Genomic DNA, 13,365 nt, shown 5'->3' on the forward strand with positions numbered 1-13,365 from the left:
ACTTGGGAAGGAATCAGCAGTTGTACTAACTGCTCTCTGACCTCAAGTTTCAGCCATTACTGCATGCAGTCTCTTCGTAATAAAGCCTTGTTATTTTGCCTTAACGAGTGTTGTTGAATCTTTCTACTACAGTCTAGAAGCAGGAAAATATTGACTTCAACACCCTCATAGTGTTTCATATTGATCTCTGTCGGTAGAATTGCTCTGCATCTCCCATAAAAACCTGGGTACAATTGAGCACTCAACTGAGAACTGGTGCTAAAATTTTAATGAAGTTTTTCCTGCTTTGTTTTGCAAAATTTTGTGTGTCAGCCATAGCTCACTTGATGGCACTTTGAGTCAGAACGTTGTGGGTTCAAGTCCCACTTCAGGTCTTGGGTACACCAAGCTTGACACTTAGTGCAGTACCTATGTTTCACTGTCTAATGCTGCACTGTCTTTTGGATGAGGCACTAAACCGATGCTTCAGGTGGATGTAAAGGATGCCATGGCCAATATTTGTCCTTCAACCAACATCAGAAAACAGATTCTCTGGTGTTATGGGGGAGGCGTTTCAGAACCCCAAAATGTATCATGGAGCTCAACCAACCTCTCCCTTTAATGTATTTGTTGCTTTTCCGAGCACACTGCTTTTTCCCTAGGTGTGGGATTACAATTGTGGACACGTGGGTTTTTAAACACAAAACACTGTTTATTCCATGAACTCAACTTAATATCTTAAATAAACATTGGATCTCTTAACACCCCTTACTTCAAAGATAACTCAGAAAATATTGCAACAGTAAATACTTCCTTAAAATGTTTGTTCAAACTTCCAAGAGACTTAACACCTTTAAACAGTATCACATCAGGTTAAAGGCTTTACTTTAAATCACCCAAATGATCCAGAGATGGCCTTTCATGGCAGAAATCCAGCTCACTGCAAAACACAGACACACACCCAGCTCTTTTCTAAACCTCAACTTCTCAAGCTGCTGTCTCAGACTGGCTTTCTACTTTTAGCTGCTCTCAGAAAAACCAGCCAGGCACTTTTTAATTGAAACTTCAAAATGGCTGAACTGAGTTGAGCTCCACCCACTCTATGACATCACTGTTTTCTTAAAGGTACATTGCTTAAACATCCAGTTCTTAAAAGGCACCCTCACATGACATTGGTGATTATCATATTGCTGTTTTTGGGACCTTGCTGTGTGAAAATTGATTGCTGCCTTTCTACATTACAAAAGTGACCACAGCTCAAATATACTTTGTTGGCTGTGAGACATCCAGTGCTCATGAAAGATGCTATATAAATACAAGTCTCTTTTATTGATATACCATCGATTGTGACGTCAAACCATGTTGAAATATATTTGTTATTTTAAAATCACAGAATTTTTAATTTACTTTTTAGGATTCTGTGCAACTAAAAGACCTGTGGAAGAAAATATGCCATCACAGCACTGGCATGGAGTTTCAGGATCACCGATACTGGTTGCGAACTTATCCTAATTGCATAGTGGGAAAGGAACTGGTAAACTGGTTGATTAGAAATGGACATATAACCACACGGTAATTTGCATAGTTGAAATTGAGACTCACAAAAATGTAAATTACACTTTTATACATCAATCAGTGAAGAGGTGAACTAATGATGCAACGACAAAATAGACCTCCCTGATCTTTATTTTGGTGCCAAGGTCTATAGATTTGAGGAAAATAAGATTGAGCTGCTTTATTTGCATTTCTCTTGTGGGCATGTTTTCCCTTCTGTCACATAATGACCAGGTTATACTTCTAATTCCTTTATGTGTTTTTTTTATCAGTTGAAGGTTTGTAGATATCTGCGCCATGTGCTGTTCTGAAAGATGTGGAGTGGGATTTTCCATTGGCCGACGCCAGAATTGGGAAACGCGGTTGGGTGGAGAATCGGTCCGGATGCCGAAATCATGGCGGGTGCCAAAAAATTGTGGTTTCACGCCAAACCACAATTCTCCGTCGCCTTGACAGTGGTGTCGCTGCGTTGCAGAATGCACATACAGTAAACACCATTGGCATATCAATACGAGCCCAACCCAGTATTCTCTGGGGCCTCCGCGATTCTCTGCCTCTACCGGGGAAATTACCGACAGCGAGGTTCACTTGTGCTTATAAAAATCGTGAAAATGGCTGATGAGGGAGAGAGCAGAGGTAGGACATAGAGATGCGTGACCGTGGGCTGCTGGGCTGGACACTGGCTGGGATGGGGGGAGGGAACGGGCCGTGCGGCCACGGTGACTGTGCATGGGAGTGGGGCGGTGTCTAGGCACGCCATTGCAGCGACCTCTGAGGTAGCCATCTTACTGTGCACCCCACTGACCAGTGACCTTTGCCCCTGGTTCTGCAGAGTGACACCCGCCGTCTGGGTGCCCCCGCCAGCTCCCACACCACCCCAGCACACCCGCACGCCACCTTCTAGCCGCGCACCCCTCCCACTGCCTTGCGCTCCCCCCCCCCCCCCCCAAAAAGCCCAGCCAGGGCAACATCCAGGGGGAGCTGGATGGCTGCCATGGAGCTTACTGCTGGCAAAGATGGCACCAGCCGACAGTACCCCTGCCGACAGGGAAAGGCGCCAAAGACCCCCACGGTACCAGGCACCGATGGGGCCAGGGGTACAGAGATGGTCCAGGCATGGGGGGGGGGGGGGCAAACATGCCCAAGCAGGGTCCACAGTGCCAACCAGGGGCATCATGTAGCCCGTTGGACCTGGTTGGGCATGTCGGTGTTTCACCTCCTGCAGATATTGGATAATTGGGCCACCTCCCTCTCTGCGCCACGTCGGCCAGTGCCTGGGCAATGCCACTGACGCTCTCAGCGATGGCCCGCTGTGACTGGGCCACACTCTAGAGCGCCGCTGCAATGTCCTGGTGGCTCTGACACTGGCTGCCTGTGAGAGGACGCAGATTTCCCTAAGCCTTGGACATGCTGATCTACAGCCAAAACATCACCCGAAGACCTCCACCGTGTATGCCACCTGTGCTGTGTTGACCTGGGTGGCTCAATTGTTCCGTACCATCTTCTGCTCCTGCACGTGATTGGACTCCTCCACCTGCGCCTGCAAGTACTGAATGCTTGCCGACAGCCCCTCATTTAGTCCCTGGCTGTGACTGCATCTTCACTATGGAAGGGATTGTCCGTTCCAGAAACCCGAAACCTGCCTGGACAGCAGTTCGTTCCTGGGACAGCCTGCACTCCGACCGTCCGCCCCTTCGGGAGTTCTTACCTCCACCGGATGAGCCCAGGAGCTTCTTCACTAAAGTGCTCAATGGAGGTGAGTGTCCCTGGAATGGTGGAGGGTGTTGGAGACAGCTGTGATGGGAAATCTGTGTCATCCCCGGACTCTATCTCCAGGATGTCTTTGGACACATAATATGGCTACCGTCCTTGTTGCTGGTCAGCAGACGGGACTCGGGTTGTGGCACTGGCTGGGGGTGGGGGACACCAGATGGACCCGTCCCATCACCAGTCCTGCAAGACACTTTATTTGTTCATTGGATGTGGGCGTTGCTGCCCATTCCTGAAGGCATTTAAGAACAACATTGCTGTGGGTCTGGAGTCACATGTAGGTCAGACCAGGTAAGGATGACATATTAGTGAACCAGATGTATTTTTATTACAATTGGCAATGGTTTCATGGTCATCATTAGACTTTTAATTCCAGATTTTCATTGAATTCAATTTCCATTACCTGCCATGGTGGGATTCGAACCCAGTTCCCCAGAACATTACTCTGGGTCTCTGAATTATTAGTGATAATAGCACTACGCCACTGTCTCCCAAGGCAAGACGCATGATTATACCGCGGGCCGGTGGGGGGGGTGATTGACACATGTGTCACGGGGAACTGCAACTAAGCGGGCTCTCACTTCCTCACCTGCGGCCAACCTCCACCCTGGTGACTTCCCTGTCCTCAGGGCCGCCAACCACATCTAGGGCCCGCTGCTCTGCCAGGGTGAGGGGCTGCCGGTCCAGCGGTCCCCCTCCAGTTTTCTCCCGCACACGGTGGTTATGGGCAGCCTTTTCCTAATCGACAGTCCGACGCATGCAGCCCATGGGGTTGATAGCTGGTGGCCTCAGTGGCCAGGGCCTGGCCATGGTGGCCGGAATGGCGCTGGCATGTATTGCAGGGTGGGGGTCCGGCCATCCTCGTGGTGGTGGTGGGGCATGGGGTTGGTGCCAGGGGCACAGTGCTACCTATTTATCCTGGCCACACCGCAGATTTTTCCTGTTTTGCAGGCCGGTCCAGATAGTGTTACTGGTGGCGCCACCCACCTCTACCAGCTGCACCCAGGCATGGCAAATGGAAGTGGCTGACAGCCTTCCACCTTGGGTACAGGGTGGCACACCTCTCCTCCAAGGCTTCCAGGACGGTCTTCAGCTCGGCATCTGTGAAGCGTGGGGCTGCTCTCCTTGCTGCCATCTTGGTGGCTGGGATGGTGTGTGTGGAGAGTGCAGTGTGTATATGCGGCTGCAGTTTGTCAACCTCCTGAGTGTCAATCGCGAATCCGGCACCGTTTCTCATTGGAATCGATTGTGTGCCACGTAGTGACGGTGCTAGCCCCTTGACAGTTGCTGAATTGGTCCAGGTTGTAGCCCAGTTTTGTTGTCGTGGAAGACCACAGATCCTGCCCCGGCATCAACACACAGCCTCAGGAACGGAGAATCCAACAGAGTATCTTTAGGTTTGCACTTTTTTTCCCCTAATTTTGCCTGACATCACTTTAGTCACTGATCACTTTTATTACTCTCTCACTATCTGATCCACTTTGCTTAGTTTAACTTCCTTTACTGCTTTTTGAATTTACTATTCACTTGATTCTTCCACCCTGCCCCACCCCTTGCCCTTTATTGGTTTGGTTGATGTGTCCACATTAAAAAAAAAAAATGGGCAAATTTTTCTCTAAATTTCACATGCCCCTATCCTGTGGAGATTGTGTATGTTCTATACTATGCAGTGTGTGTAGAATTCCTTATGTGGTAAATTGTGGATGTAAACCTATATCCTTTCTCTCTGAGCCAAACTCTAGTACACGCTATCTTTAAATATAATTTTTACCTGAGATAGCTCTTCTTTACCTGCATTTGGTTTCTTGTGCAAGTGAGGTTTTCCTGGTGGTTGCTTTGGATCTTTTTGAAGAAGAGCAGGAAGTGCTCCTGATGACTTGCCAATGTTGCTTCCCATATCCTACGCTGTGTAAAACAGCTTAACCAGTTGTTAATGTCTGTGCCATCTTGAGTGCAGAATCTCTGCTACATTAACTTATCAATCACTGCATTGTAAAGTCATTCTTTTTTGGGGCACTTTGAGACATCACTAGTAAACGCAAGATGTTGTCGAGACCATGATATTTTTCTTTTTCTTTATTTCTGTTTCCACTTCAGCTTGTTTTATTGTGAAGAAAACATTTACAATTGAAATTTGTTTGCATTTTAATTCAGATTTGTGAACCGTTTTAACAATTGTCTATTTTTGTTCAATTTGTTCTTGACAAGTCAGCTTTTGCGATATTAAAAACTTGGCTTTAGAAAGAAAACATTTAATGTGAGTTTGTCCTCTTTTCCTCAAACCTGAAATTTTATAGTCTGTTTTGTGCCTGAGAAGAAAGAGTTTATGCTATGTAAGAGTATCCAGAGAGTCTCGGAAGGATTGTTTTGGAAACATTCACGAAATGTTTTGGTTAATTTAAAGAAGATCGAGCCATACTTTGGAAATTTGCAGTATAGCATTCTCTTATTCAAGATGCTGTTTTGTGTGTATTTGAGTGTTACCACAGCTTTTCTTTCATGCAGTATATATTTTTTTCAGAGCTCAGGCAATTGCTATTGGTCAGGCATTAGTGGATGGACGATGGTTTGACTGTGTAACCCATCATGATCAGCTCTTCAGGGATGAATATGCTTTATACAGGCCTTTGCAAGTAAGTGAATGTCGCACTTTTCTACTTTAACATTGCCAATTTCTGGGTACACCACAATAATGAACAGTGTGGTTTTATAAATGCAGGTTGAGCATCCCTTATCCGAAATGCTTGGGGGCGAGTGTGTATCGGATTTTGGAATTTTCCATTTTTCGGAATATAATTTTTGAGAGGACGCAGCGGCCTGTTCCTGGGACCTGCGCATGTGCATCGCGTTGGGACCTGTGCATTACGCAGGAATCTTCTCAGAGCTTTGTGTGAGTTCCCACTTGTGACGTTACATCGGCAGTCAAAAAAAGTGCGGATTTCAGAATCTGGGTCCTCAAAATTTCGGATAAGGGATGCTCAGCCTATGTGCATGTATGGTGTGTATATTATATATATTTATATAGATTATATGTATTATATATATTATAGTTGATAATTTAATTGTCTTATCCTTAACTCAGAAGTCCTTAAACATGCTATTGCCTCCCAAATCCGTTCCCATATTTTCCTGAACAGTATGTTCGAATCCTTCCATTTTTCTTTCTGTTCCTGCCACAGGGATGAGACCTTTCCACCTTTTGGCAGAGATTTGACTTAAATTACAAAATTCTGCCTTCCCGAACTCTACCTAGCCTGGGAGAACATTACTCAGCCCATCTTTCATTAATCCATCGTCAATTTTGACCTGGCATTGATTTCCATTATGACCCAGATGACTCATTTTCTGTGATTGGGAGATGCAGAGATGTGTGTGTGTATGTGTGTGAATAAGAAAATTAGGGAAGCTAAGAGAGTGCATGAAAAATCTTTGGTGGGCAAAGTAAAGAAAAATCCACAGGGGACTTTTAAATAGATAAAGAGCAAGTCAATAACTAGGGAAAGAATAGAGAGAATTGTGGACCACGTAGGTAATTCTTGTGTAGACCCAGAAACTCTGGGTACAGTCTCAATTATTATTTCACAATGGAAAAGGATAACGCAGGTGCAGATATCAGGGTGGAGGACTGGGAAATATTAGAGGGCATTAACATAGAGAGAGAGTAGGTCTTCGCAGGTTTAGCAGCTTTGAAGGTGAATAAATCCATAGGCCCGGCTTAGATGTATCCCAGGCTGTTGAGGGAGGAAAGGGCACAGACAGTAATTTAAAATACTCTCTGGTCACAGGTGAGGTGCCAGAGGAGTGCAGGATTGCTAACATTGTACCATTATTAAAAAAGGGAGGTATTAAGGACGGCACGGCGGTGCAGTGGTTAGCACTGCTGCCTCGCAGCGCCGAGGTCTCTGGTTCGATCCCAGCCCCGGGTCGCTGTCCGTGTGGTGTTTGCACATTCTCCTCGTGACTGCATGGATTGGCCACAGTAAATTGCCCCTTAATTGGAAAAAAATGAATTGGGTACTCTAAATTTTAGAAGAAAGGGAGGTAGGGCCAGACCAGGAAATTATAGACCAGTCAGTTTAACCTCTGTGGTGGGGAGGTTACTTGAAAGAATTCTGAGGTACAGAATACATTTGCACTTGGATAGACACGGATTAATCTGAGATTAATCGGATAGTACAACCTCAAACTCTAGCGCGCCAGAAAGTCGCCATTGGATTCTCCTTGAGCCTGTGAGGCCATGGGGAAACAAAACCAGCGGACCATTATTGGGGACTGCGGGTTTAGATGTGCCTCAACCAGGGCCACCAATGCGGCAAAAGATTTGGAGTCCAGCCGATCTGGGTGGGTGAGGCTTTTGATGAGTGCATAGGTGGGTCCCCTGACTGCGGTCAGTAGGATAACAGTTTGTTAAACACGGTCACAAACATCCCCCACCTTTTCACAAACCCCCTCGCTGAGCCCCTTAACTCATACTTTATCTTCTCTAACTGCAGGAAGTCGTACAAATTATCCAACCAAGCCGCTACCTCAAGTGGCGATGCCGACCACCACTCCAGCAAAGTTTGTCGCCGTACAATCAGAGAGGCGAAGGTCACGACATCGGCCTTCCTCCCCTCCATGAGCTCCGGCTTCTCTGAAATGACAAATATCGCCACCAAAGGGTCCGGGTCCACCACCTCCTCCACTATCCTGGCTAAGACCGCGAACACTCCCGCCCAGAATCTTCCCAATTTTCCACAACCCCAAAACATGTGCGCGTGATTCGCTGGACCCACCCACACCTCTCACACTCATCTGCTACCCCCTGACAGAACCCACTCGTTCTCGCCCGAGTCATATGCACCCTGAGCACCACCTTAAACTGTATCCGTCTCATCCTTGCACAAGAGTAGGTCCCGTTTACCCTTCGCAATGCCTCACTCCATACTCCCCAATTGATCTCCATTCCCAACTCCGCTTCCCATATCTCCTTGATCTTCACCACCCGCTCACCACCCTGCTCCCCCAGCCACTTGTATATATCCCCAATTTTTCCCTTCCCTTCGACATCCGGAAGCAGCAGTTGCTCCAGCAGGGTGTATTCCGGCAATCTAGGGAACCGACTCCAGACCTTTTGTGCAAAGTCCCTAACCTGCAGATACCTGAACTCACTACCCCTCGGCAGCTTTACTCTCTCCCTTAGCTCCTCCAGACTGGCAAACCCTTCCTCCAAATACAAATCCCTCACCTTGACCAGCACCACTTCCCTCCACCTACTATATACACTATCCATCCCCCCCCGGCTCAAACCCATGATTCTCACACAGCGGCGTTAGCACCGACATCCCTTCCACCCTAAAATGCCTCCTCAGCTGATTCCATATCTTCACCGTGGACTGCACCACTGAGCTCCCTGAATACCTACTCTGAGCCATTGGCAATGCTGCCGTCACCATAGCCCTCAAACTAGACCCCTTACAAGATTCCGCCTCCATCCTAACCCACTCTACCCCTTCTCCTTCCCACCACCTTGTCCACATTCGCTGCCCAATAATAATGAAGCAAGTTCGGCAACGCCAACCCCCCTGCTGCCTCTGCCTCTATGGCAGGATCCTCCCCACCCTCGGCACCTCCTGCACCCATACAAAGTCCGAGATGATCGTGTCCACTTTCCGAAAAAAGGCCTTTGGTATGAAGATCGGGAGAGCCTGAAAGATAAACAAGAACCTTGGCAGAATATTCATTTTCACCACTTGGATCCTCCCCGCCAACGTTGTGCAGTGTATCTCACCTCCTAAGATCCTCTCTGGCCTCCTCCACCAGCTTCGTTAAGTTCCACTTATGGAGGGAGCCCTGTCCATTTCCTCGCTACCTGAATCCCCAAATACCTAAACCTATCCCTTGCTACCATAAATGGCATCCCCCCCTAAATTAGCCCGCTGTGCCAGCTCATTCACCGGAATGCCTCTCTTTCCCCTACATGCAGCTTGTACCCCAAGAACCTCCAAACCTTCCCAACAGGCCCATAATCCTTCCCATACTCTCCAACAGATCCAAAGCATACAGCAAGAGGTCATCGGCATAGAGCGACACCCGATGCTCCCTCTATCCCCTCATTATCCCCTGTCACTCTACCGACCCCCTGAGAGCCATGGCTGTATGGCCAGCGCAAACAGCAGCGGCGACAGCGTGCACCCCTGCCTCGTATCCCTGTATAAGTCAAAGCTTTGTGATCTCATATCATTCGTCCTCACCCTTGCTCTTGGCGCCACATACTGCAACCACACCCATGCCACAAATCTCAGCCCAAACCCAAACCTTTTGAAAACCTCGAACAAGTGCCGCTACTCCACCCGATCAAATGCCTTCTCCGCGTCGATGGACACCACCGCCTCCAGTACCAGAGCCCCCAACGGATTCATCACCACATTCAACAGCCGTCTTATATTACTCGCGAGCTGCTTGCCCTTCACGAAGCCCGTTTGATCTTCTGCAACCACCCCCGGGATACAGTCCTCCATCCTCCCCACTAACAACTTAGCCAATACTTCCACATCCATGTTCAATAGTGATATGGGTCTATACGACCCACATTCCACTGGATCCGTCCCTTTTTGGGGGATTAGTGTGATTACTGCCTGCGTCATTGGCAGTATAATTCATAATAGTTGCATGAGCTCCACTTCACCCTTGTCGTCAGTGTAGAATCCAATGGCAAGAGACGCAGGAACGCACGGTAGGATAGGAATGAACAAAGGTTTGTTACGGTATTCACAATAATTACAAAAGCCACAACTCCTCTCCCTGAAGGACCACCCTCCTCCTCGACCTGTACCCAGGTTGTTGTTTTTTATACTGAGAGGGCCCCCCCTTGTCCCTTGTTAAGGGGAAACCCCACCCCCAATTACTGGAGGAGTTCATACCCTGAGCTAAAGGGGGGTAATCGTATAAATCATGTCCCCGAGGGGGTCGCAACAGGTAGGATGGTAAATAGTGAAGAGAATAGCCGTAAACTGCAGGAGGATATCAATGGATTGGTCAAGTGGGCAGAGCAGTGACAAATGGAATTAATTTTGGAAAAGTGTGTGATAATGCACTTGGAGAGAATTAACAAGGTAAAGGGTTGCATTATGAATGCTAGGACCCTGGGAAGGTCAAAGGGTAGCAGTTCATATCTGCAGATCCCTGAAAATGGGAAGGCAGTTAGATAAAGTGTTTAAGAAGTGTATTGGGATACTTGCCTTTAATAGCCAAGGCATAGAATACAAGAGCAGGGAAGTCCTGCTGGAACTATAAAATGCTGGTTAGGCCACAACTGGAGTACTGTACGCAGTTCTGGTCACCACATTTTAGGAAGCATCTGATTGCACTGGAGAAGGGTGCAGGGGAGATTTACCAGGATGCTGTCTGGAGGGACTGGTCATTAATTTTTTTTTAATTATAAATTTAGAGTACCCAATTCATTTTTTCCAATTAAGGGGCAATTTAGCGTGGCCAATCCACCTACACCGCACATCTTTGGGTTGTGGGGGCAAAACCCACGGAAACACGGGGAGAATGTGCAAACTCCACACGGACAGTGACCCAGAGTCGGGATCTAACCTGGGACCTCGGCGCCGTGAGGCAGCAGGGCTAACCCACTGCGCCACCGCGGTGCCTTGGGTCTAGTCATTAATAAGGGGTCAATAACCAGGCGGCAAAGATAGAAGGCTAAGAGGGGAGTTGAGGAGAAACCTTTCACTCAGAGGGTGGTGGGAGTCTGGAATTCACTACCCGAAAGTTTGTTTGAGTCAGAAACCTTTGTGACACTTAAGAAATATTCACAAAGGGACAGCACGGTGGCGCAGTGGTTAGCACTCCTGCATCACGACGCCGAGGTCCCATGTTCGATCCCGTCTCTGGGTCACTGTCCGTGTGGACTTTGCACATTCTCCCTGTGTTTGTGTGGGTTTCGCCCCCACAACCCAAAGATGTGCAGGGTAAGTGGATTGGCCACGCTAAATTTCCCGTTAATTGGAAAAATTGAATTGTGTACTCTAAATTTTAAAAAAGAAAGAAATATTCACTTGCTGTGCCTTGCCCTCCACGGCTATGAGCCAAAAGCTGAAAAATGGGATTAGTGTAGTCAGATCCTTGTTCACTGGCGTGAACACGATGGGCTGAATGGCCACCTGTGCTGTAAGCGTCTATGAATCTATAAATAATTATATGATTCCTTGTCACAAACAAAAACCCTTTTGTCTTCAACCGCTAATTTTCAGAAAATTCTGGGTGGGATTCTTCATTCAAGAGACTCTTCATTTCAGAGACTCTTCATTTCAGAGACTATGTGCTGACGCCGGGACAGAATCGGTGGATTTTTATGACAGCAAAATTGGGACCGCTCCCGGAGCAATTCAGGAACCGTTACTGGCCGAGCACCGACGCCACGTAGAACATGGCCAATTTCAATGGGCCTGGATTGGCACTCGAGAGGCTGACAAGCTGCAGCCGCATATTAGAACTCCACTCCCCACAGACACATCCCAGCCAACTGGTTGCGCTGGAGCACGCTCATCCCGTTGATGGGTCAGCTGGAGCCAGAGGGTACCTAGAGGGGTGGCCTGGGGTCACACCCATACAACCCGTGTCACTAAGTTCACAGTGGGCAGTCAGCGACATGCGCAGCTGAGGTTATATTTAGACTCTCCCCAAACATAGTGGTGATGTTGGATACGGCATTAATAAGAAATTAGAAACGCATGAGACAACAGAGCACCTATACTTATGAGTGACTTTGATCTGCATATAGATTTGGCAAATCAAATTAGTAACAATGCTGTAGAACAGGAATTACTGGAGTATGAACAGATGGTATTCTGGACCAATACTTTGAGGGATCAACTGGAGAACAGGCCATCTGCGACCGTCTATTGTGTAATGAGGAAGGAATAATTGGCAGTCCAGAATATGATAGAATTCTTCATCAAGAGGGAGAGTGACGGAGCGTCCAAGTACTGAATCTAAAGAAAGGAAACTACGATGGTATGAGGCGCAAGTTGGCTATGATGGATTGGGGGACGTTACTTATAATAATAATAATCTTTATTATTGTGGGCAGTCAGTTATTAATCTTTATTACTTACATTAACACTGCAATGAAGTTACTAACACTGCAATGAAGTTACTATGAAAATCCCCTAGTCGCCACACTCCGGCGTCAATTCCGATACAGTGAGGGAGAATTCAGAATGTCCAAATTACTTAACAACTCGTCTTTCGGACTTGTGGGAGGAAACCGGAGCACTCGGAGGAAACCCATGCAGACACGGGGAGAACGTGCAGACTCTGCACAGACAGTGATCCAAGCCGGGAATCGAACCTGGGACCCTGGTGCTGTGAAGCAACAGTGCTAACAACTGTGCTACCATGCTAAAGGGATGATCCCGCACCCAGGTCACTGTCCGTGTGGAGTTTGCACGTTCTCCTCGCCCCCACAACCCTAAAGATGTGTAGGGTAGGTGAATTGGCCACGTTAAATTCCCCCTTAATTGGAAAAAATAATTGGGTACTCTAAATTTTAAGAAATAGTTCATTGCTGTCTGGTTCAAAAATAAAACTGGAAAGTTGGTCAAACAATGGCTTACGAAGGAAATTAGAGATAGTATTAGATCCAAGGAAGAGGCATACGAGTTGGCGAGAAAAAATAGCAGACCTGAGGATTGGGAGCAGTTTAGAATTCAGCAAAGGAGGAAAAAGGGATCGATTACGAAAGGGTAAATAGAGTATGAGATTTAGCTTGCGGGAAATATGAAACAGACTGTAAAAACGTCTATAGATGTGTGAAAAGAAAAAGGTTGGTGAAGACAAGGTCCCTTACAGTTAAAAGCAGGGGAATTCCTAATGGGAAACAAAGGTATGGCTGACCAGCTAAATACATACTTGGTTCTGTCTTCACAAAGTAGGACACAAATAATGTACCAGAAATGTTGGGGAACACAGGGTTTAGTGAGAGGAAGAAACTGAAGGAAATCAGTATTAGTAGGGAAATGGTGTTGGGGATATTGATGGGATTGAAGGCTGATATTTTCCCAGTACCAGATC

General features: G+C 47.2%; 1 protein-coding gene across 5 annotated transcripts in view; it reads left to right on the forward strand.

Annotated features, from left to right (window-relative positions):
• Window positions 1-13,365, forward strand: part of pikfyve (phosphoinositide kinase, FYVE finger containing) — a 218,246-nt gene that overhangs the window by 78,399 nt on the left and 126,482 nt on the right. For all 5 annotated transcript variants that reach the window (XM_072479996.1, XM_072480015.1, XM_072480005.1 and 2 more), the window contains exons 9-10: window positions 1,394-1,551; window positions 5,825-5,936. In XM_072479996.1, coding sequence (XP_072336097.1) covers window positions 1,394-1,551; window positions 5,825-5,936 — 270 coding nt within the window. The remainder of the gene's footprint in view (window positions 1-1,393; window positions 1,552-5,824; window positions 5,937-13,365) is intronic.

This window comes from Scyliorhinus torazame, chromosome 2 (assembly GCF_047496885.1).
Source record: "Scyliorhinus torazame isolate Kashiwa2021f chromosome 2, sScyTor2.1, whole genome shotgun sequence".
Lineage (NCBI taxonomy): Eukaryota > Metazoa > Chordata > Chondrichthyes > Carcharhiniformes > Scyliorhinidae > Scyliorhinus > Scyliorhinus torazame.